Source organism: Aythya marila, assembly GCF_965140915.1.
Source record: "Aythya marila genome assembly, chromosome: Z".
NCBI classification, from domain to species: Eukaryota; Metazoa; Chordata; class Aves; order Anseriformes; family Anatidae; genus Aythya; species Aythya marila.
In genome coordinates, this window is record NC_139080.1 from 18,332,596 (window position 1) to 18,354,905 (window position 22,310).

The following is a 22,310-nucleotide window of genomic DNA, read 5'->3' on the forward strand; positions in this document are numbered from 1 at the left end:
CCCCCTCACCCACACCTCGCCCAGCACCTCAGCACCACACACCTCCCCCTGGCCCCCAAAAGGAGCCTCCGGGCGGCCAGGCGGGCCCGCCAAGCCTGCGGCAGCACCCGCACACCGCCACCTCCACCGGGGGCAGCCCCAGCCCCGCGGCCGGCCCGTGGCGGAGGCCGCCAGGGGGCGGGCGGCGAGGGTGGGTGCGGGCCGGGCCCATCGATGGGGGCGGCCGCTCTGCGCTCGGCTCCTCCGCCCTGCCTCTCGGCTCTGGATTAGCGAAACTGGCGACGTGGGACCGGGCCGGCCCCGCCGCGCCCCGCGGGGTGAAGCCGGGACTCGCCGCCCGCCGGCAGCGCCGGGGCTCCGCGGCTCCGCTCCCGCAGCCCCGCTCCGCGCCGCCCCGCACCGCCCCGCACCGCAGCCATGGCGCTGCGGGCCCGGGCGCTGTACGACTTCAGGTCGGAGAACCCCGGCGAGATCTCGCTGCGGGAGCACGAGGTGCTGAGCCTGTGCAGCGAGCAGGACATCGAGGGCTGGCTGGAGGGCGTCAACAGCCGCGGCGACCGCGGCCTCTTCCCGGCCTCCTACGTGCAGGTGATCCGCGCCCCCGCCGCCGAGCCGCCGCCGCCCGCCCGCTACGCCAATGTCCCCGCCGCCGGCTTCGAGCCGCTGCCGCCGCCCGCCGCCTTCAAGCCGGCACAGCAGCAGCAGCACCAGCAGCAGCACCAGCAGCACCAGCAGCAGCAGCCCCCGGCGGCGCAGCAGCCCCCCGAGCCCTTCCCGGTGCCGCCCGCCGCCGGGTACCCCTTCCCTATGGCACCCTACGGCGGCCCCTACCAGCCCAGCCAGGGCAGCGACGACGACTGGGACGATGACTGGGACGACAGCTCGACGGTGGCGGACGAGCCCGGGGCGCTGGGAAGCTCCTACCCCGACTACGAGGCTGCGGGGGGCGGCGGGGCAGCGGGGCGCTACCGCCTGTCCACGCGGTCCGAGCTGTCCCTGGGGTCCCGCGGTGGTGGTGGAGGTGGCGGTGGAGGTGGTGGACACGCAGCCGGACACCCGCACCCGGCTGGTGGAGGAGCCAAGAGCTCGGCCACGGTGAGCCGCAACCTCAACCGGTTCTCCACCTTCGTCAAGTCCGGCGGGGAGGCCTTCGTGCTGGGCGAGGCGTCGGGTTTTGTGAAGGATGGGGATAAGCTGTGCGTGGTGCTGGGGCCGCGCGGCCCCGAGTGGCAGGAGAACCCGTACCCCTTCCAGTGCTCCATCGAGGACCCCACCAAGCAGACCAAGTTCAAGGGGATGAAGAGCTACATCGCCTACAAGCTGGTGCCCAGCCACACCGGGCAGCAGGTGCACCGCCGCTACAAGCACTTCGACTGGCTCTACGGGCGCCTGGCCGAGAAGTTCCCCGTCATCTCCGTGCCCCACTTGCCCGAGAAGCAGGCCACCGGCCGCTTCGAGGAGGACTTCATCTCCAAGCGTCGCAAAGGCTTGGCCTGGTGGATGGACCACATGTGCAGCCACCCCGTGCTGGCACAGTGCGATGCCTTCCAGCACTTCCTCACCTGTCCCAGCACGGACGAGAAGGCCTGGAAGCAGGGCAAGCGCAAGGCTGAGAAAGACGAGATGGTGGGTGCCAACTTCTTCCTGACCATCAGTGTCCCCGCTGGCCCTGGGGCTGGCCTGGACTTGCAGGAGGTGGAGAGCCAGGTGGACGGCTTCAAAGCCTTCACGAAGAAGATGGACGAGAGCGCCCTGCAGCTCAATCACACCGTCAACGAGTTCGCCCGCAAACAAGTCACTGGCTTCAAGAAGGAATACCAGAAGGTGGGGCACTCCTTCAAGTGCCTCAGCCAGGCGTTTGAGCTGGACCAGCAGGCCTTTTCGGCCGGCCTCAACCAAGCCATAGCCTTCACTGCGGAAGCCTACGATGCCATCGGGGACCTCTTTGCAGATCAGCCCCGACAGGACCTAGATCCTGTGATGGATTTGTTAGCGCTGTATCAGGGGCATTTGGCCAACTTTCCGGACATCATCCACGTCCAGAAAGGTAACACCCTTACTTATTTTCTGAAATTATAGTTTAATGTATCAGTGCCATGCAGGCAGAGGTAGGAACCAGGAGCTAAACTTTCTCCACGTATGGCTTGTTGGCCTTGGGTTAAACTTTTCAGTGTTTACTCAGGTAGTCTGTTGCTAAAAATACACAAAACACATCAGTGACAGCTTTCATTCTGTGCCAAAGGTCTAGACTTTGTTGGGATTTCTGTTCGTCAGAGGTTACTGAGCATGACTGTGTGCCTCTGAAAGAAACCACATCTACCTGTGAGGCTGATACATTAAAGATTAATGAGCTTGTTTACAACCATCGGAGATCAACTGGTATGAAAACATCTATTACTCTTTTACGTATGTCAGGTATCTTAAATCTTTGATCTAGCAGGTAATAGATAAGTAATCTGAAGATGCAGATACTCCAGCTGACCTTATTGTTGGAAGTGTTACATGCATTTTGCATGTATGATGGACATTCAGATGAGAAGCTTAAAGCTGTTGGTGTTTGTCAGTTTGGCTGTACATTAAACTCCCTTTGCACCTTTGTGAGGACAGTGGTCTGCTGCAGTGTTCCTAGTTGAGGTTTTTCATCCTTTGCCCTTATTATCCTGAAGAGATGTTGCTCATGTGGTACCCTTTCGGCATCTTTCTACCTGAAACATGCTTCTGAGGTTTGCATTGCTGTTTGTTTGTCACTTTCTGATCCATTAGGGGAAAGAAACTCAGAAAATGAAAGAATCATCTGCTGTATAACTAGGGACACTCATTCAGATAAATACAGGTTTGTAGCATTGAATAAGTGTAGATGATTTCCCTGCTGTGAGGTTAATGCTATTCATGCGTTCATCACTGTTGTGAGAAGAATAGCCCATCATTCATCCTTTTTCCTGTTATATCGCTGACCTATGGCTTTCAACTCAAAGATCAGAAGTAAAGAGACCTAGGAAAACTCCACCTACGCTGTACAGAAATTCGTGTATGTAACAGTTGTACAACAAAATGCAAGAGCTTCTTCACTGGAAATTATTTTCGAGATTTATAAGTGGTGGTCTGTATCCAGAGAGGCAGAGCCTTGTCTGTGACCCACGGTGATTCAGTCTTTCATGCCTTTATCTGCCTTTTTCAAGGCCTTGAACTCTTGAGATTTTTGATGAAATGGTTGGAAGAGTTTTTACAACAGATCAAAAAAGGTAGGCTTTCTGTAGGTGCACACTATTGCTAGGAAAATCTGAGGAGGCAGAGTTGATAAAGTGATAAAGTACACAGCTTGTTTAAGAAAGCAAGAGTTTCATTTCAAGTAGAAGCACCAAGTTCAGATGTTCATTCTCCTCTCGAATCTTGAAAATTGTGGGTGGAAACTTAAATAATTGCAATACTATTTTGAAGAGAAAGCTGAAAAGTGCAGTCTGACCTTTGAGAATTTGCTCTGCTAGCTGGTGTGGCATTGTGTTCTGATAACAACTCTCAAGTACTTTAAATTTGGAGAGAGGCGAGACCCTGGCAACATTTCACACTTGGGAAGGAGAAAGATTTTTTTATCGGGTGCAATAAAACAGCAGATGATATACACTATTTAAATGTAGTCTTAAAACTTTAAGATAGATTATAAAGTTTACTTTGAGGAGAGGATTGGGAATAGTAAGATATGCGCTTGATTCAACCCGTATTGCCTTTAGCTTGCACATCTCTATTTCACTTTCAGTTGTGTTTGAATTTGCACTTTCAAGAAGGCTTACCTTCTTGAACCGGGGAAAATTCATCTAAGCGAGCTTCCACCATAGCAGTGCAGAAGTATAATGACATACATAGAGCTGATGCGATGCCAGAAGACTGTGCTGGAGCTGGTTGGAGAAATGTACAGCCAGCCTGCCTTCACATGCTAATGCTCCAGCACCTCTGAGCTAATAGAATATTTTTCCTGGTGCATATTTGCAATCAGAAAATGGCTTGGGTTTGAGAGTTTGGTCTCCTGAGTGTCTGTATTCATGACAGGAACAGGGTTAGGGCTGGGTTATGCATTTGCTGCTTTTGTTCCCTGTAAAGAAGAGACAAACTAGAAGAGAAAACTGACTATTTCTTTTTTCTTCTCCATTTTATGGCTGTTTTATTGCTCTTAGCAGTTATTTCTAACATGGTATAACTCTTCAATTCCAAATTGTAAACTTCAGATAAAAACATGAACTGTGTGGTGTTCTTACAACATAAGACCTTTCTTTTAAATTTATAGTCCGGGACAGCTGCCAGTATGTGAGGATTATTATTGTCTGTGCAGACCAAACAAAGATCTGTTGGTGATAATAGATCATCTGAAAACAGAGTGGATGTGTCTTTCTTTCAGTGTTTTATTTTCTAGTGTACAACTTTGTGCAGTAAAATAACCCAAAAGTGCCTTTCGAGGTGGCAGAAACAGCAGCCTTTTGATACATTGCCAACATGGGCTTGGCTTTAAGAAGAACTCTAAAGTTATGCTTCCTCCATTTTTCTCTACTTAGTGCAAATGGATTGTCCACTTGGGGTAAAAAGTGAAGCCGTTTCTAGACTCCATCTCTGTATCCCTCTAGACCTGAGAAGGACCAAAAAAATAAAGGCAGCTATGCCCCAAACATGTGTCTGTTGGTAGAACCTTAGACTGCCTTGTCTTGTTAAGGGTTTGATCTACTGCAGATAGTTGAACAGCTGCTTAATGTGACTGGAATCGTGTTTTGTGCAGGAGACTGAGAAGTCAGCGTGTCTGAGGTTTTTCAATAATTTCTGCAAAATTTTTTCTGCAAAAAGAAAGCCAAAGAATCTGAACTAGAGGCAAGAATTTTCTTCCATTTGGCTGTTACCTGTTTGTCTAAAGTTATGAACCAAAGACAGGTAAGCCTGCTGTTGCATTGTCTGTATCAGCAGGGAAATGGGTTAAACATGGTGCTTATTCCTGCTCAGGGGTCCCGGTCTTTCTGCCTCCCATGCTGAGGGCATCATACGTGATCTGGGGGGTGCAGGGAGTGATTGTCATTTTGGTCACTTAGATAAAGACGGAAAGCCACGGGAATATGTTCAACGTGTTTAATAGTACAAGTATGTGATGGAATGGTAATAACTTCGATAAGAGATTTAGAGATTCCTCTCTCTCTGCCTTCTTGATGTTGAGCACTGTTCCAAAAGAGACAGAGGAGGGGTTCGAAGTGCTTTTCTCCCACAGTCTAGTTGAGGACCAACGCTTGGCAGTAGCGTTGTGAGAAACCTTTCTTGGTTTTGTGTGTGCACCCGTCCAGGTCTGAAGCTTCACTGAAACAAACCCTACAGTGAAGAGCACACCGAGCTGGAAATCCCACGTTTCCATTGGGAAGTGCTTGGCATGAGAGTCCCACTGAGACTGGCAACAGAGCATTTCAGTCCCAAGACATGGTTTCCTTACAAATGGTTGCTCTTCTAGACGTTTTCAAAATAAAACTGAGCACTTAGGGGAAAACTGACATTTGTAGGGGTAGGTGATGGCAGAGTAGTGTATCCGAGCCTCTCAGCACCCAGATGCTTTTACAAGTCTAGCCCTCATCCACAGGGAAGTGCACATAACACGCTTACATTAAAGCTTTCCTGTGCATACCTGTGTGTTTTGGAATAGAGGATCCAAGTGTGTTAGACAGCTATACTTGTACTTAGTTTTCTTTAGCCTCTGGCAAAACATTTGTAGAAGAGGAGTGTTTAGTTCATGAGGCTTAAAACCAAAACTGCACCTTTACTTGTCTTCTTCTTTTTGCAGAACTGATGTGCCTTTCAAGAAATGCTAGATTCAGTTGCTTTAAGGTTGAGAGAGAAGAAAAGCACCCTTCCATCTTTGTTTCTGTGCATTTTAAGGTCTAGTTGTGGAAATTCCCTAGGCATTCTTGGCAAAATAATTCCTACGTATTAATTGCTAGAGCTTCACTCAAGTGATGAAATCTTCTGACTTCCATAATCTTCAACCTAAATGTTTGCTGCAGGCCCATGCAAGTTCAGGTTTGGGAAGTTTGTGCACATGTGAGAATTTGAAATAGTGTGTGAGTGTATGCTGGTGCTGCAGTTCATGCTTGTCTGGCTATCTTATCTTGATACTTGCTTAGTGAGAGTACAGAAGTTAAGTGTTTTTTTTTTTTAATTTGTTTCTGTTTTTGAAGTCTTTCTTGAGGAATTACTATAATTAGCATCTTGTTTTCTGAAAGAGGAAGAAACACTGGCTAACTTGTTTCATCTCTGCTTTCCAAAATTATTTCTTTATCTTACCATGATGTTGTTAACTTCTGGTACAATTTTTGCAAAACTGACTCAAGAAAGTGTTTTCTAAATGTTTTCTGAGATGTAGGCAGCAATTAATTTCCTTAGCACACCAAGATCTAAAAGAATTATTTTAAAAAATCTGAGTGACCTTACCCATTTTCTTCTTAATAAGTTTGTTAAAAATCAAATGGGGCAAATGTCCTTACCTGGAGCAAAGGTCATCCTAGACGTTGGCTATAAAAATGCACTGGGTGTGCTTTTAGAATAACAAAATTTTAGGTGAAAAAACATTCCAGATAGTAATGCATTGGAATTTCAAGCATGGAAAAAAAAAACAAATGGAAAATTGGAGGTCTCCATAACATTTTCAGCAGTTCTTGCAGGGAGGGGAGAAGGAAGAAGTCTCTGTGTGTCCTTGAATGAATGAAACTGGTTGGAATTCACACCTAAGATTGTATAACTCAGTGTAAAAGCAGTGCCTTTCTTCCTCGCTTACTTTCTAACCTCTTAAGTTCAGTGCACAGACTTGTATTCTCTTGTAATCCTTGCCAGATGCCTTCTGTAATGATAAAAAGAGATGGGTACCCACCTTCCATCTATTTAAGATGAAAAAGAACAGATTTCCCTAGGAGGATGACTGTTGTCACCCCTCTCAGCTTTTGCACTGCTGTTACAGGAGTGATGTAGTATTTGTCTACTTGCTCCTGAATCACCCAGTCTGAACCTGGTGGTGTTTGAAAGAAGCCCGAGGGAAACAGACTTTTACATGGCTAAACCGTGAAGGAATCCTCACTTTCAGCAACAGTATAAAATCACAGCTTCCTTGGTCTGTGTAAATCACACAGAGGACAACAATAAGCAAGACTACAATGGAGCAATGCCCTTACTTGAAGGGGATTAAACAGAAAGAAAGAAAGAAAAAAGCTTGTGTGTCTTATCTGCCAAAAAGATGCATGGATCTTGCATGCATTGTTCTTTTCTTTTTCCTCCCACTCCCCAATCTCTTCTTATCTTCTCTTTCTAAGTGAGCAAGATTCATGCAGGTTTGATGTTTCTCTTCCCTGGTACCTTTTGGAACCTCTCTTAGCTTGATATCACACAAACTTTATGATGGCAAGACATTTCATAGGTGGTAAAATCCCAGTGACAGTTTTTCAGCAAACAGCTGGTAGCAGAGGAAGAAGATCGCTGTTCCACCTGTGGGAAGGACTGCATGCAGTGCTGCACACCAGCACGCCTGTATCCACCAGGCATTCACTACCAGCAGGCTGGAGAAGTTTTGACCAGAGCTCACACCTGCATTTTTAACCACAGGCGGTAGACTCCAAGCTCTTGTGTTCTTGCTTGCCACAAGAATTAAGGCTCTGCCTACTGGGAAGACCTCCTGAATGGCAGAGAGAAGAGGGTAGCAGGATTTATATGTATATGTATATGTATATGTATATGTATATGTATATTTATATATAAAAAATGCCTGTCACCATCTTGATACACGCTCTTGGGAACCACTCTGATGGCAGGGGTAAGAACAGGAGCTGGCCTTTTAGTATCTCAGCACTTCTGTTTTCAACTAATTTTAAAAAGGGAAGAAAAGCCACAAGACTACAAGATAAGAGTGCAGATATTAAAGAAGTAGAAATTATTTTGTAGAAGGAGGAAGCAGTTTTATTTCAAAGACTATGCAATAGCTTTTCAGGTTGAAGTTTCTGAAGAATCTGTATGCTAAGAAAGGGTTCGTTGTCCTCCTACGGCTGGGGAAGTGTAGGTCATGCTAGAAGGACTTCTATCAAAACAGGGATGACCAGAATTGGTAGACTGAAAACAGAAAGCAACTCCTAGAGCTTTTCCACGTATTTGTAAGCACATTATCAAAACCAAACAAGCTGGCTGAATTTTCTATTTTTGCAAGTCACCTTTGAAACAAGGACACGTTTCAGCCTTTCCAACATCTTTTCCATGACTTCATTGTTAGACTTTGTTTGAACAGTTAAAATGCCAATTTAATGTGTGCAGACTGTATAAACTCATCCAGCTGGTACCTTACTTATTTTGATTTGCCTGATTCAAATAGCACAGAAACTGAAATTTTAATTAAAGAAATGAAATCACATTTGGCTGAGCCCCCAAGATATTAGCTTTATCAACAGATTTGAGCAAATAGCAAATGCTTTCTACAGTCTTGTTTATATCTTTCATGAAGGCCACAAGGATTTAAATAAAACAAAACAAAAAAAAAGTTAAAAATGCATTTAAAACTTTTGAGTTGGTATTTCATGAAATCAGTAACTATATATATATATATATATATATATATGTACATTAAAGGTCTGCTCAGGTCTTGACTATGCTTAGGCCTTGTCTTGGGCTGTTCAGCTTATGCTTTAGATAGGCATGCAGCACATATAAATAACTTCTGTAACAGTGATGAACTGAACCAGCCTTTTTATGCCTGCATGTGATTCTTTCCAAGCAATTTTGAAAGCAGATTAATGCGGTTATTGGGAGTTTACACCGCATTTTCTCCCTGTGATGAAAAACGACTTACTAATCTATTTTTTTCAGAGTTACCATTTTGAATCCTAGGCATGGATAGCTGTTCCAGCCAAGTGACAATATAATGGAGAAAAATCCATTTTACCAAATTTCATGATAATGATGCCATGTTTTCAGTTTGCTTTGAGTTTAGGTAAGTCAAGGTGCTCAGAGGAGTAGATCCCATCCTCCAAAAAGGCAGTCAATTCTCTTCTGCCTCAGTAATTCTATAATTCTTTCTATACATTAGAATATATAAACATATTTATTTACAGTTTTAATTAACAAATAATACAATAGTATCTGTTACAGAATTTTTATATATGATGTGTATATAGCATTATACTATGCTATTGTAAAGCTCTGTTTTTATATTAGATTGCAATCGGTTATATTAGTGTTGGTTTACTTTGGCTGTTTATACTGCAACAAGGAATCTCCTTCCTGTCCTCACAGAGATGCTGCAGCATTCAGGTTTCTAAGGGAGAGCATTTAAGGTGCACTAGGGAAAAAGTGGAGCTGGATCTGCGCTTAATTTGGGTCTCATCTCTTTTCATATGAAGTTATGTGAGGTGGCTCTGCATGTTTTATTGTTTGCTGATCCTAGGACAGTCGTGGAACTATGCAGATGATGGTGAACAATCAAATACCATAAACTGTGCTCACCTTTTGCATCCCTTCAGCCTTTATGGAGAGCAGCATCCAAAAGCAGGACTTGCGTAGGACCGCAATAAAGCAGGGTTATGAGAGGAGGTGAAAACTACGTTTATACTGGCTTTTCTTGACAATGTCATATGGATACTGCTATGCTGTGTAGCCTCTATTCTCCTGTACACCCACATCCCATAAATCTCAAGAAATTTTTGAGGTCACCATTTAGTATTATGACGCCTACATCCATTTTGATAATTACTTGTATTCATCTTCTACAGATCTAGAGGAGACATTTCTGCTCATATGCTGCTAACCAATTGTACTGAAAATTAATTTCTTATGTGTGTACAACATCGTTTCTGATTGAGGTTGTTTTTTTTTTTAATTAGGCATTTTGAACAGGGCATTTATAAAAGCTGTTAAGATTTAGTGGCATTGTTCTGGCAGGAAAGTACCTGTTCTGAACATGCTGAAGGGGAGAATCCCATGTTCAGAAACTACGATGATTAAATTGTAAAAGGCATCTTAAATTTTTGGAAAAACAAACATCTATTTGGAAAGCCTTCTTGGTGCCACTCTTAAATGCAGGCTTGTAAGACATACTTGAAATCACTGTGAGTTTCCATCTCTGCACTCCTGCCAGTTGCAATCACTCACATTTTCAAGTGTCCACCCTGAAATAGTTCAGCATGAACTGCTTTTCGAAGGGCAGATGTACTGCCTTTCTAACAACCAGCCTGATCTGTGGGGTCACTCCTTTCTATAGCCTGCTCTGTAGCATCAGCTGAAGTGCTGTCAAACCTCCTTAACTTGTAGGTAGGAGTGCTGAAAATTACAGGCTGCCTTTGAATTGGGCAAAACCTGTGTCACTGAATGTTTGCCTCTCAGGCTGTGATGCACAATGCTATGTTTGTAATAATGGAAAGCCGTGTACACAGTTCAGCTGGATTTTAAAATTAACTCATTGATTTTATGGGCTTTCTTTCAGACATTGCTACAGGTACTTACACAGTCAGTAGAAATACTTGTAAACATATGCTGCAGTGGCTACAGTAAGGTTGTTCATTTGCAGAAAACATTGTCTGCATACATTACATCTAAAATATATTCCTTTTAAAATGGCTATATTCAGCGTTTAGGAGAAGAAAAAAAAAACACCTTTCAACTGATTTTGCATAATTTTTGCCTTCGGTAGTGTAGCAGTATGGGTTTCCTTTTTTTAATGGTAGGCGTGGCAGGCCTGTTGTTCCGTAGTGTTTCTTCCATTTATTTCACCACCTTGCTCACACCCCCTGTTGTCAACTGTTTTAAGGGCAAAGTGTGGCTTGCAGCTTGTATAGCAGTGCACTGTAGCTTGGCTCAGTGAAACGTTCTTGCTGGAGATGCTGGATTTATCTGGAGGACTCTAGAGCTGAAGTATGCATTGCCAATGTGATAACGGAAGTATTTTTTCAGTAGCATAAACATTTTGGAGATTCTGAACATGCCTAGGAATGATTACAGCCCTTGTTTCTCTGGATAAAAAAATGGGCTGTGTATACTCTTCTTATGTGTGTGAACACCAACTTGCTGTTGTACACAGAGTGATCTACAGCAATTTAATCAGACCATAAATAGGGCATTACTTAAAAAAAAAAAAAAAAAGATAGCAGTTAGACATGTATAGTATCCATTAACAGTACTAATTCTTTAAAATAGAGTGGCATTTGACACTGTGCATTCTATCACCATCATTAATCACTTATATAGGAATTAAATCAATGTCTATGTTTAAAACCACCAGATAAGATCAGCATTTGTCATGTTTCTGAAATCTCTGGCAAAGACTTTTATTTCTGCATTGTGTAGATTAGAAGGTGACTTTATTTTCAAGTCTATTTTATCTCTTGAGTGACAGCTTTTGATGAGCTTTGTAACAGGATAGCTGGAAGAACAAATAATTCTGTCTAATAATGCCACAGTCAGTAAGCGTTAACCTGGATGTTAGCAGAGACCTACAATTTGTGAGCCTAGATTTATAGGATAGTACTATTTTATTCTGACTTTTTTTGAGCAATGGGCAAAGAAATAATGAAAAATCCCTGTTTTTTGTTTTTATTGTTAGGCTGCATATCCTAAAAGCATTATAGCCATGTTCTCATATCTATACAAAAACCTGTAATACTAAAATAGTTGTAATTTTATTTTTGCATTTTTAACTCACTTTCATTATGAAAAGTAGAACTTTCTTAAAATAGTTTAATAGTTTTACATCATCAATAAAAATATCACCATTGAATTAGCTTGGTTTTGAAAATTGTTGATACTTTTAGAAAATACAAGTGACTTCATCCTTTTGCCTTTGATGTTGAAGATTGTTTGCTTTGTTATGTTTGAAACACTAAAATCAGATTTCAAAGTAGGGAGCCATTCCTTCATTAGTTTCAGTAATGCTACATTTTTTCCTGTGACATTCTTTTACACAGTTAAGTCTGCTGGAGAAGCCTTCTGTTTTTAATTTCAGGCAAATTCCCATTATGCTGCACTCCCTTCTAAAACTCAGCCAGAAAATGTAAAGAATTTGCAGAATCTTAACTTAATGTAGGCTTCTTTTGTTAATCTGTGCTCACAGCATTCTTAAGCAAATAATCCATCAGTGTAGTACAACCTCTATTCTGCTACACACATTTCTGTCGTTTCTCTTCGAATGGAGAGAGGGGAAGCTTAGGGGTTTGCTTCAGAGCAGGGTTTCACGTTAGGTGTAATCTTGCGCGGTGCTTCTGATCCTTCCCTTGTGTTGGAGCGAGCAATTGCGTAGCCGTGGGCTGAGCTGGATCGAATTGCTAAGCCATCGGTAAAGCCAAGCCCTCCAGGCCCAGAGCAGTGTTAATTGGGTTAGTCATCTGAGTCATCCTGTAACAACATCTCTGCTAGCTGCGGTGCAAGCGGGACGGCCACGTCGATGGCTTCGCTTGGCAGCAGTCAGCTGGGTTACGGAGACGGCTCTGTCTTCCACCGGGTAAATCAAAACTGTGGCTACGTGCACGTGGGCTGCCCGGGGTTTGCCTTTTCAAATCCTTAGGCAAAGAGCTGTAATTAAACAACAAATAAATGCAATGAATAAACATCATCTGGTCTGTGGTAAGAAAAGTGTAAAATCATTTCTAGTTATTTTTTATGCTTTTATGCATCCTTTATGAAAGCTGCTACAAGCCGTGTGATGTGTATTGTTTTCTCACTTCTTTTTAGAGGTGGTGTCTCAGAATAGAAGTAAAGCAAAGGGAATTGTTTACGTTCAAAGTTCTCCCTTCAGTATCGAGTAGCATACTTTAAAGGAGACATCATTGATGCCTACTGCTGGGCAATTTAATATGAAGGGCAGCTGAATGGCATGGAAACACAAGTTATTTTTCTTTCTAGCAAGTGATGCACCAAATCGGATTTCGTAGTTTGCAGACGGTAGGAAGACAAAATGAATTGTATGCATGTATGTATGTATCACACAGGTAATTTAATTTTCACAGGATCTATCAGGTGAAACTACTGAACAGTTTTCTTTGTCAAACTTCTGAATTTCAGTAAAGAACACAATGTTTTCTGACTAGCTTTCTTCCCTCACGAGAGAGCCGTTTTTCAGAGGAACCTTTGTACTTTGACACAAATTCTTCTGGGAGGCTGGCGCACCGAAGCTTATTGGCCAGGGGACTTCTCAAAGGAGGCATTCAGGAGTCTGCTGCCCTTTGTTTTTGCCACGCTTACCACTGACACAAAGGCCAGAACAATCGTCCTCCCCAGATCTTTTCCGCTCTGCCATCTATTGTCTTTTCAGGTATCGTTTCTGAGCAGAGTGGGTACAGATTTGTGTTCAGGGTGGCTGGTGGCCACATGCCGTGTTCCTGTCCCTTGGAGCATCGCCGCTTCTCACCTGTGGCACCAGCAGCCGTCATCATGCAGGGGCAGAGCAGAGCAGAGTGGGGCGGGCACGAGGCTAATGCCTCCCTCCCACATTAAGGACCTGTTCCAAAAAGTAGCCTTCTGCTTAACGTATCAAGGACAACCACAGGAATAACTTCTTTTTTTTTTGTCTCATGTATCTTCTGCAGTTATTTTGCAATAATTTTGTAACTGGAGGTATAAAGAATAACAAGAATGTGTGTGTTTGAAAGGAAGTCTTGCACTATCATAACAGTTTATGCATGTGTCAGTTATCTCACTACTAGTGGAAGAAGGCTGTTTGCTGCGGTTTAGCGTAATCCATCACTAAAGTGAAGAATGTATTTGAGCATCTGTAGTCAGAAAGGCATTACAAATACAGGATCTAAAAAGCTATGTAAAACTTCTACATGCTAGGTGAGTTTTTCAGTTCAGTATTTCCTGCTGAGGTACTACAGACGGTAATATATGGGTGACTTAGCAGATGATACACGTTCCTGAGAGCAACAGTGAATTGCAGACCTCCAGACCCCCACAGATCCTCGCTGCTGCTGCAAGTGCCATGTGTAAGTGACACCGAGCTGACAGGCCTTTGTGCTTAATACCATATTGCAAGCCTATACATGTATGCAGTAGTTCTGTATGAAGTTAAGTCATTAGCATTACAGCAATTTTTTAGCTCATTTTCTGAAAAGAGGAATACCTTTCTGAACAGCATCAGTAAGGTCTGCTTGTATTTTTTTAAGAACTGAGCAAGCCCAGCCATGGGGCAGGTGTCTGCTGTACCAAGCACTGTACAAAAGCAGAGCATAAGGGGGGCTGCTGCCCCAGAGATTCCCCTTTCTCTCGCTTTGTCTTCATTTGGATTCATAACTTCAGATGCAGCTGAGGTTTCGCTCCTGAGTACTGCATACAGAACTCCAAAGCTGATGTCCAGGTGCTACTTGGAGGAGAAGAGGAGCTGGGCAGTTGGAAGCTGGTCTTCATGAGCTGAGCCCCGAGTCTTCTGCTTTCTGTTCACGTTGCAGGCTGCAGCATAGGCTGGTGTCATGCACCCTCCGCACCAAGAACCCGGGCAGGGCTGGCTGCTGGCAGGATGATCATGTGCAGTCAGGTGCGATCCATTCCCCATGCATGAACGGGAGCTTGGGGACACACATGCATCTGCATGATGGGATCCACTTTTACATCTGTGTATCTGTACTTACAGGGTGAGGGGAAGTGAGTACAAGCTCATGTGGAGGCTCAAACCCACCCTTGGTTCACTGTTCACACATGCTCAAAGCATTTCTGAATGTAATAAAACTGCAGGTGATAGGAAAATACATTGCTTGACCCAAACTTGAGTGCTCTCAGGTTCAGGACTTTTTTATTTTTGTTTTACTTTCCTGAATGTATTTGATTCTTTCTGCCTCATTGCAACCTCATGCTTGCATGGGAGCTTCCTGACTCAACACACTTCATTTTTTCCTGGTAACTCCTCAGCACCTATTTAAGTTGCTGTTTATACAGCATGTTTCACAGCCTGCAAGTATTTGTTTCTAGCAGGAATTTTATGTTGTCCGTATCTTCTTGGCTGCAAGTATTACTATAAATGTCCCTTATTAAATGTGTTCATGTAACCTAGTGTTGTCTAATCTCAGACTTCAAAACAAGTACTGAAAACTGTGAGTTTCTAAAAGCCCTTGACAGCAGTCATTGAGCACCCCTGTCTGTTTAACATCAGGCTTTGAGCAATGAAAAATAGCATTCACATCTGCTTTTCTCCACCTTTAAGGACAGAAATAGATGTAGCACAGCTTTTTGCAGTGTCTGTGACCCAGGCCTTCTTTGTTGATTGAAAGCTATCCCTGACCACTGGAACCTGCTCTCCTAACAGAAGGGCTTTTCATCAGACCAGAAGCTTTAAATGCACGGGCAAGTCGTAAGGGAATCTTTAGAAATGGAACAAAACAGAAAATAAAATAAAATAAAATATATATATATAGAGAGAGAGAGAGAGACAGGTTTTTTTTGTTTGGTTTGTTTTGTTGTTGTTTTTTTTTTTTTTAATATTTCATCCCTGTTGGAACAGTTTATTGGCAAGTATTTCTCCCAGCAGGAGATATTCAGCAGGATATTTCTTTGAGCTAATAGACACTGGGAGGTACCTCTTTCTGTGCCTTCTCCTCCACCCTAAAATGTGTGGTATCCTTTTTTTAGGGCTACCAGAATTCTGTGATGGTTGCTGTCCTTCTGTTTGCTTGTCTTTAAATACACCTTGCTTTTTTGGATTATCCAAACCAGAGCTTGACGTTTGGATCTATGAATCCAGGAGCCGGGGGAATGGAGCAGAGCAGCCCAGGTGGAGGGAGCTGCATCCAGCTGCAGGTGCTTCTCCAGGTGTGCCTGGCCGGAGGGGCTTGCTCAGCCTCTGCAGGGTGCGGGGCAGGAGGGAAGGTGCAGAGGTGCCAGGCAGACAGAGGAGAGGGGTGCAGCAGCAGCTGGGAGGACGTTTTGAGAAAATGGGAGATGAAACATGGTGTGTTGCTGTTAGTGAAGGTGCTTGCAAAGTGGTGTGATTTTTTTTTCCTGAGGTTTACTAAACTAAGGCTTGCAAGCTTCAGTAGATGATGAACAAATTAGAAATGGTGTTTTAGAATAAATGATTGCTTACCTTTTAATGAAAAGCATGTGGGTTGTTTTCTGTTTTTTTTTATTATTATTATTATTATTATTATTTTCTCTGTGTTTGGGGAAGGTTCGTTGATTGTCCTAAAATAACCTAAATATTTCCCCTTGTGAAGGACTTCATTTAGGGTACTTGAAAAAAAATAGTAAGAAATTTGTGTTCAAGTATATGTATAAACTCTTGTTATACATTGCTGACTTCCAGCTGTAGTCTGCCTAGACTTTATAGTGGAATTTCCTTTAGTACCAGCATGAAAACACGTGCATTACAAGAACAGTGTTAATGGTTGGAAGTTTTCCCCTTGGATTCCTCTCCCTAATTATAAATATTTTTTTTACTTTTTTTTCCAGAAAAAAAAAAAAAGTGACAACATATAATATTTATAGTCTCAAGGGGTTTAGTGTGTTTGGTAATGTATGGTTGTATTGATGTAAAATAATTTGAAGATTATGCTCACTCCAGAATCTAGTTATGCATTCAGCTGCTGATGCTGTAAAATTTCAGTATTTTTTCTTCCAGTTTGGTCATTCTAGAAATAACATCTAAAGCTATTTCCACACATCACAACCAAAGAGTTGTCATGTTTATTTAACCAGCTCCATCTGGCTCCCAGTTAAGTCACAAATTTCTTTTTTTTTTTTCACAGCCCTGTACAGATTCCTGCAATGCAAACAGAATGCAGAGGGAAAAAAAAAATGCCGAGTTGGGTTTTGTTTCCTGAAAGCAATGTCCTTTCTGTAGAACAGAGGATTGACTGTTTTTTTACATCGTATCCTGCCTCCCAGATTACTTGGTCTTTGAAGGGGAAAGCACAGATCTTCTGGCGCGGCCTGCTGTTTGCAGCACTGCCTGTGTTTTTTCAGTTTTGTTTTTTTGGGCCAGGCTGGAGATGATGAGGTCAATCGGTTGTAGCAGCCAGTGCCAAGCTTTCGGCCCTCATGCCTGAGGGCTGTGGCATCGGGAAAGGTGTGTATGGGCCAGGCTGCACCAACCACCCCACATTGCCCAATACCTGTGCTTTCTGTGGAGCAGTCTTTGGTCTAATCTTGTCATGCTCATGACTTCCCTGCTGCCCTAGCAGGAATGGTCCATGTGGTTCGTACAGATCAGAGGGGAGTTTTTGAAGCTCCCAATAGAGAACACATACTGGGACTGAAACAAACTCTTTTTCCCCAGGTCCTCTAAATCTTCTGGTATTTAACTTGCCTCTAGTAAGAGCACAGTGACACAGTGGTTAGGCATTGGAACAGGCTGAATGGAGAAGTGGCGGAGTCCCCATCCCTGCAGGTATTTAAGTGATGTATGGTTTAGTGGGGAGGCTCAGCAGCTCATGTGGACAGTTGGACTCGGTCATCCTGAAGGTGTTTTCCAGCCTCGATAGTTCTGTGGCCTTAGAGATGAGACAAGGGACAACCGCACCAGGCTGTGAGAAATGCCAGGGTGATGGGTGTCCAACTAAACAGGTAAGGAAAAGATAGAAGGTGACATGACTGCTGCTGAACACTTTTTGCTGGTGAACGGTGTTCGTTACAGAGATTCAGGCTGACAAGAAGATGAAATTGGAGGTCGTCCTCCTTAAAGACAGAGGTAGAGAGTCTCCTCTGTTAGCTTGGTTCCTCTGTGAGCTTGCTGTAGGGAGTACAGAAATGCATTTCTTAAGGCAACGTAAAGGGAGTCCTGTTCATGAACTGTAGTCGCTTGTATGATGTGAAGCGTAATGTGAAAGGAGAGAATCATTTGAGACATTGCAAGTAGCTGAAGGAACAAGAAACTTGTGTGATCATAAAAGTTTTGACAAGTGTTGTATCACTAGCATTTTTTTGAGAAGATAAAGATGCATTGATCTGACTGTTCTTATGTATATGAATAAGGTACATTCCCAGGGCAGCAGTGGTCATGGCACCAAGCCTGCCAGAGCTCAAGAAACATTTGGGCAATGCTCTCAGACACATGATCTGATTGATCTGGTTTTACTTATTTATTTATTTGTTTGTTTATTTATTTATTGTGTCGTCCTTCGGGGACCCAGGAGTTGGACTCGATGAGACCCTTCCAGCTTGGATATTCTATGAAGATACGTATGTGATATCTAACGCAAAGAAGTTGCTTTTATGGGAAGCCGAGCTCATGAAAATGAACGTTCAAGATGCTTCTTGGTGTTCTGTGTCACTATACGAGTCTGTTCTGGTGATGTTGTGGTTTTGTAGCGTGTGCTTTAATCAGCTGTGTGGAGGAGGAAGGCTACCAACCTTTTTGTGTGTTCTTTTTCAGGCTCTTCAAAAACTGCGTTATCTCTATCTGGAGTCTACAACTTTGAAACAAACTCTTAGATTCTCTAGTACTCAGTGTATTTTGGGGTGTCTGTATTGTAGAAGCAGAATGGTATACTGTTATTTTGTGTATTCAGATCTCCTTTTGATGTTTCACAAATATTGTGAAAGTATATGGTGTTTCACAAAGGTTTCTCAATGATGTTACTTTTCTGATGTTTATGTAAGCTTAAATCTGACTTGTTTTGTAGTGCTTTTCTCCACTGCTGGTGTATTTATCAGTTATTCTCTGAAGGACACCATCTGATTTCTTAAGATTATGAAATAAGCATGTTTTTCTCTTACTGACCTTTGCAAGCTACTGTCATAAAAATTGCTTTATTTTTTAGCAAGATATTTTGTTCTGTGATTTTATTATTTGAAAGAACTTTTCATTCATATAAACACACATATGACTACATTCAGAATGAGCCTTATACAAATCCTTGTTGTTGCTAAATGACCTGTTAAAGTGCAGTAAAGTCTAAATTTTTCCTCACAGTTGTACTCTTGTGCTTTCTTCTTTACACAGGAGCCCTTACCAAAGTGAAGGAGAGTAAGCGGCATGTCGAAGAGGGGAAGATGGAGCTCCAAAAAGCAGAGGGCATTCAAGAACGCTGTAACATTATTTCTTTTGCAACCCTAGCAGAAATTAATCATTTCCACAAAATCCGTGTGAGGGACTTTAAATCACAGATGCAGCATTTCTTGCAACAGCAAATACTCTTTTTTCAAAAAGTGACACAAAAGCTAGAAGAAGCTCTTCACAAGTATGACAGTGTTTAATCTCTGAACATTGATTTGTGGACTTTGCTCGATTTGAACATGACTTAAGCAGCAAAGCAAACATCGCTGCTGTTAAAGAGCTATTGCCAGTGGTAGATGGTGGTACAAGGATGGTTTGTGTTCACCTGGAATCCCGGTTTAATCTCTGATATGTAGGAAGGAAACAGTTATAGGGCTATGTAGTAGAAACAGTACCACACATTGTAACTAAGTTATACTGTGTATGCCTACACTACCATTGTAACTTTTTTGAAATAATGAGTATACTATTTGCCTTATTGCTTTTTGAAATACGGTATTTTAGTGCATACTTTGTAGACCTCAAAACCCTTTGGGTCTTTAAGGAAGTTGGCTAGATAAGCCTGCTTCAGATGCCTTTTTACTTTCCTAGATTTGGATTTCCTAAATTCAAACAATTCTCTGTTTACAGACTCCTACTAGAGCAGCTATGTGATTCTGTGCCTTTAGACTCTATTTTTCCTTTTCTAGTAAGTCACATTTTTATGATTGAATGAATGAAGGGTTGATGCCTATGACAGGAACTGATAATGAAACCTCATATTAACTGGAAAAAAATCAGCTGCCATCCAGTTTGCACAGCAAGTACTGTCTTATGACAAATGTTGGCTCAAAAAGGAGAAATTAAATCTATTCACACTTTCCTTGAAAATGGAGACTACTTGTTACATGTACTAGGATGTTAAGCACATATACAAATATACACCATTGAATTCCCTTTCTGAAATGAATATTACAGTGAGGGTTTTTTTTAGTATAAAGCATTACTGTGAGTGGAAATTTGAAGAACTAGCCTAATGAAAATGATGTTTATCAAGAGGATATGAATGCAGGCTATGTGGTTAGAACATTTTTTTCTTAAACGTAGAAAAAGATCTGCTCATTGCTCAGTTGCTGATTCAGTTTAACTTCAGACTTGCATCTACATTGCCGGTTGTCTGAGTTGAGACTCCACTGTGATTCATTAGTTTACTTGGTTACAAATTTTCAGGGATGTTCAGTAATACAAATGATCTGAAATAAGTCTTGGCTGAACTGACTTGGAAAACAGGTGGCATTTTTATGTTTATAACACTCAAGAATTAACAATTGTCTTAATTTTTGTATAAATATTTTTGACAAGCAGGGTGCATTTATATGTATGTAAACACTATCTTTTAAGGAGTTTTCTGGCTTATTTCCCTTGAATTAAGTCTGAAGTCTGTGTTTATAACCTATTGGTTCCCTTCTTAGAGGTCAGTATGAAAGAGGGTTTTTATTTATCCTAGTCTTTTTCTCTTAAACAAAAATAACAAAACCTTCAAAGGAAGCAAAATGTTTACTTTTTTGTTTTCAATTAAATTAATCAAAGATAGATTAAACAAATTAAAGCCTGGAAAAGGAAGTTAAGCAATAGTTAAGTTTAAGTACAAATCATTCCTCACCTATGCAGCAGAAATGTACAGTTCTTTTACTCAATCATGTGAGATTCTGTAGCTTAATCCCACACCTCTGTTTCAGAGGAATAAATGTAAGAATGTAGTTTTGGGTTTAAGATTTGCCCCCAAATGCTTGGAAGATTGCTATTTTGACCACTTTGCATTCAGCAGTGCTGCTAATACATACCCAAAGAAACGAAATACAGAGTGACGAGGAAGAAAAAACAACAGTGTTTGTAAAAGGACAATCAGTGAGGGAAGAATCCATTTGCAGGCTATTGAAAGAACGCTGCAAACAGCAATGTTGACTGTAAAATAAGGACCATAGTTGTAGGGATGACTTGCTCTTTATCTTCCTCATGGTGTCTTGTTCTACATTCAAAATTCACCACTTCCCATAACAGCTCTTCCCACCAGTGCTCCAACTTCCCACATACTGTTTAATTACCTGAGACAGCAGTGAGCCGGGTTTGAGCTGTTCCGTGGCTTACGTTTGCTTAAGCCAGATAGCATTTTGTTAAATGACTTTGCAGTAATTAAACCAGGCTACAATTGAAGTAATTCTGTATAGAGGTATTAAGACCTGATCAGAAATTGATCTTGGTCCAGTTGAAGTATTTTAGGAGGTTAGTATTAATGAAGTGTACATGCCCAGGGAAAATTAAGCTGTGATATGTATACATAAAACATTATCAGACAGGTACAGTTTTCCCAAATAAACTGTCATGGCCTTCACCTTACTTTCTGATTTGTGAATTTTTGGGGCAGAGGGAGAATAGGGGTGCTAATTTTTTAAACTTGATGTACCAAAATGCTTGACTGCAGTCCTGGATCTGAGGTGTTGCAGAGTTTGAAAAGGTATTAACACATAAGCATCTTGCTTTTATTCTCACTTAGAGAGCATTGGAGTTAGGCAGATGTAGGGAGCCAGAACTCAGTTCATGCTTACTGCACTCTGTGAGATCTACCGTTTTAGTTTTACTTGGAACCAAGTGTCACACTGACCACCCATGCTGATGGACTACTGGATGGTGCGATCTGAGGTCCGAATGTACTCTACAGGAAGGGGAATGTATATTGTGTGGGACTGTGGAGGTATCGAGGGAAATCTAACAAAACCTCTTAAATGAATAAATGTGGAAGAGAGGAAATGAGCTCCATAACATAATGTTAAACGCATTTGTTTTATTCCATTCCTGTAATTTGTGTTTGATGCATTACAATTTTTGTGCTGATAGTAATATGTGTCTGTTATATTTACTGGGAGTTTAGGGGGATTAATTGAAAGCTGCAAAAAGATTCACTGATGTATTGGTTTCTGTGAAAGTGCTGTATCCAATGAAAAATGTAGAATAAACCCATCAGTGGAATATAGCTACTTAAAATCATCAGCAAGTGGTGAGTGAGTAATGTTTCTTTCTAATTAGAGGCTTTACATTTAGAAATTAACAACCTGTGAAAATGATTAGATATGTTTGTGTTGTAGCCCTTATGCTGTGTGATGCTTGCAAAGAAAACGGTTGTCTCTGTATGTGACCTGTGCACATTTTCTAGATATACCCCACCAGTTTCATGATCCCATGGCAGAGTACATTTGTTTTAGGAGCATTGCACAACCCAGCTTAGAGAGATCAACAGTAAAATTGTGATGCTGAAACATTCAAGGCAAGCACCAACAAAATCTGGAAAAAAAAATCAGTGGAAGTATGTCACATA

The 22,310-nt window shown here is 42.2% G+C and overlaps 1 protein-coding gene across 1 annotated transcript; it reads left to right on the forward strand.

The window, feature by feature from the left end:
* Positions 1–308: 308 nt before the first annotated feature.
* On the forward strand, positions 309–22,006 carry SNX18 (sorting nexin 18). The gene is made up of 2 exons (XM_082782657.1): positions 309–2,047; positions 18,905–22,006. The coding sequence occupies exons 1-2, from the start codon at positions 418–420 to the stop codon at positions 19,156–19,158; spliced, it is 1,884 nt and encodes a 627-aa protein (XP_082638783.1). The 5' UTR covers positions 309–417; the 3' UTR covers positions 19,159–22,006.
* The last annotated feature ends 304 nt before the right edge of the window (positions 22,007–22,310 follow it).

What these genes read in the sequence shown, in the direction of transcription:
- SNX18 (XM_082782657.1), top strand. Translation starts at nt 418, where the DNA reads ATGGCGCTGCGGGCCCGGGCGCTGTACGACTTCAGGTCGGAGAACCCC. An exon ending in CATCATCCACGTCCAGAAAG is followed by an intron (nt 2,048 to 18,904) that starts GTAACACCCTTA and finishes TTCTTTACACAG; the next exon opens with GAGCCCTTACCAAAGTGAAG.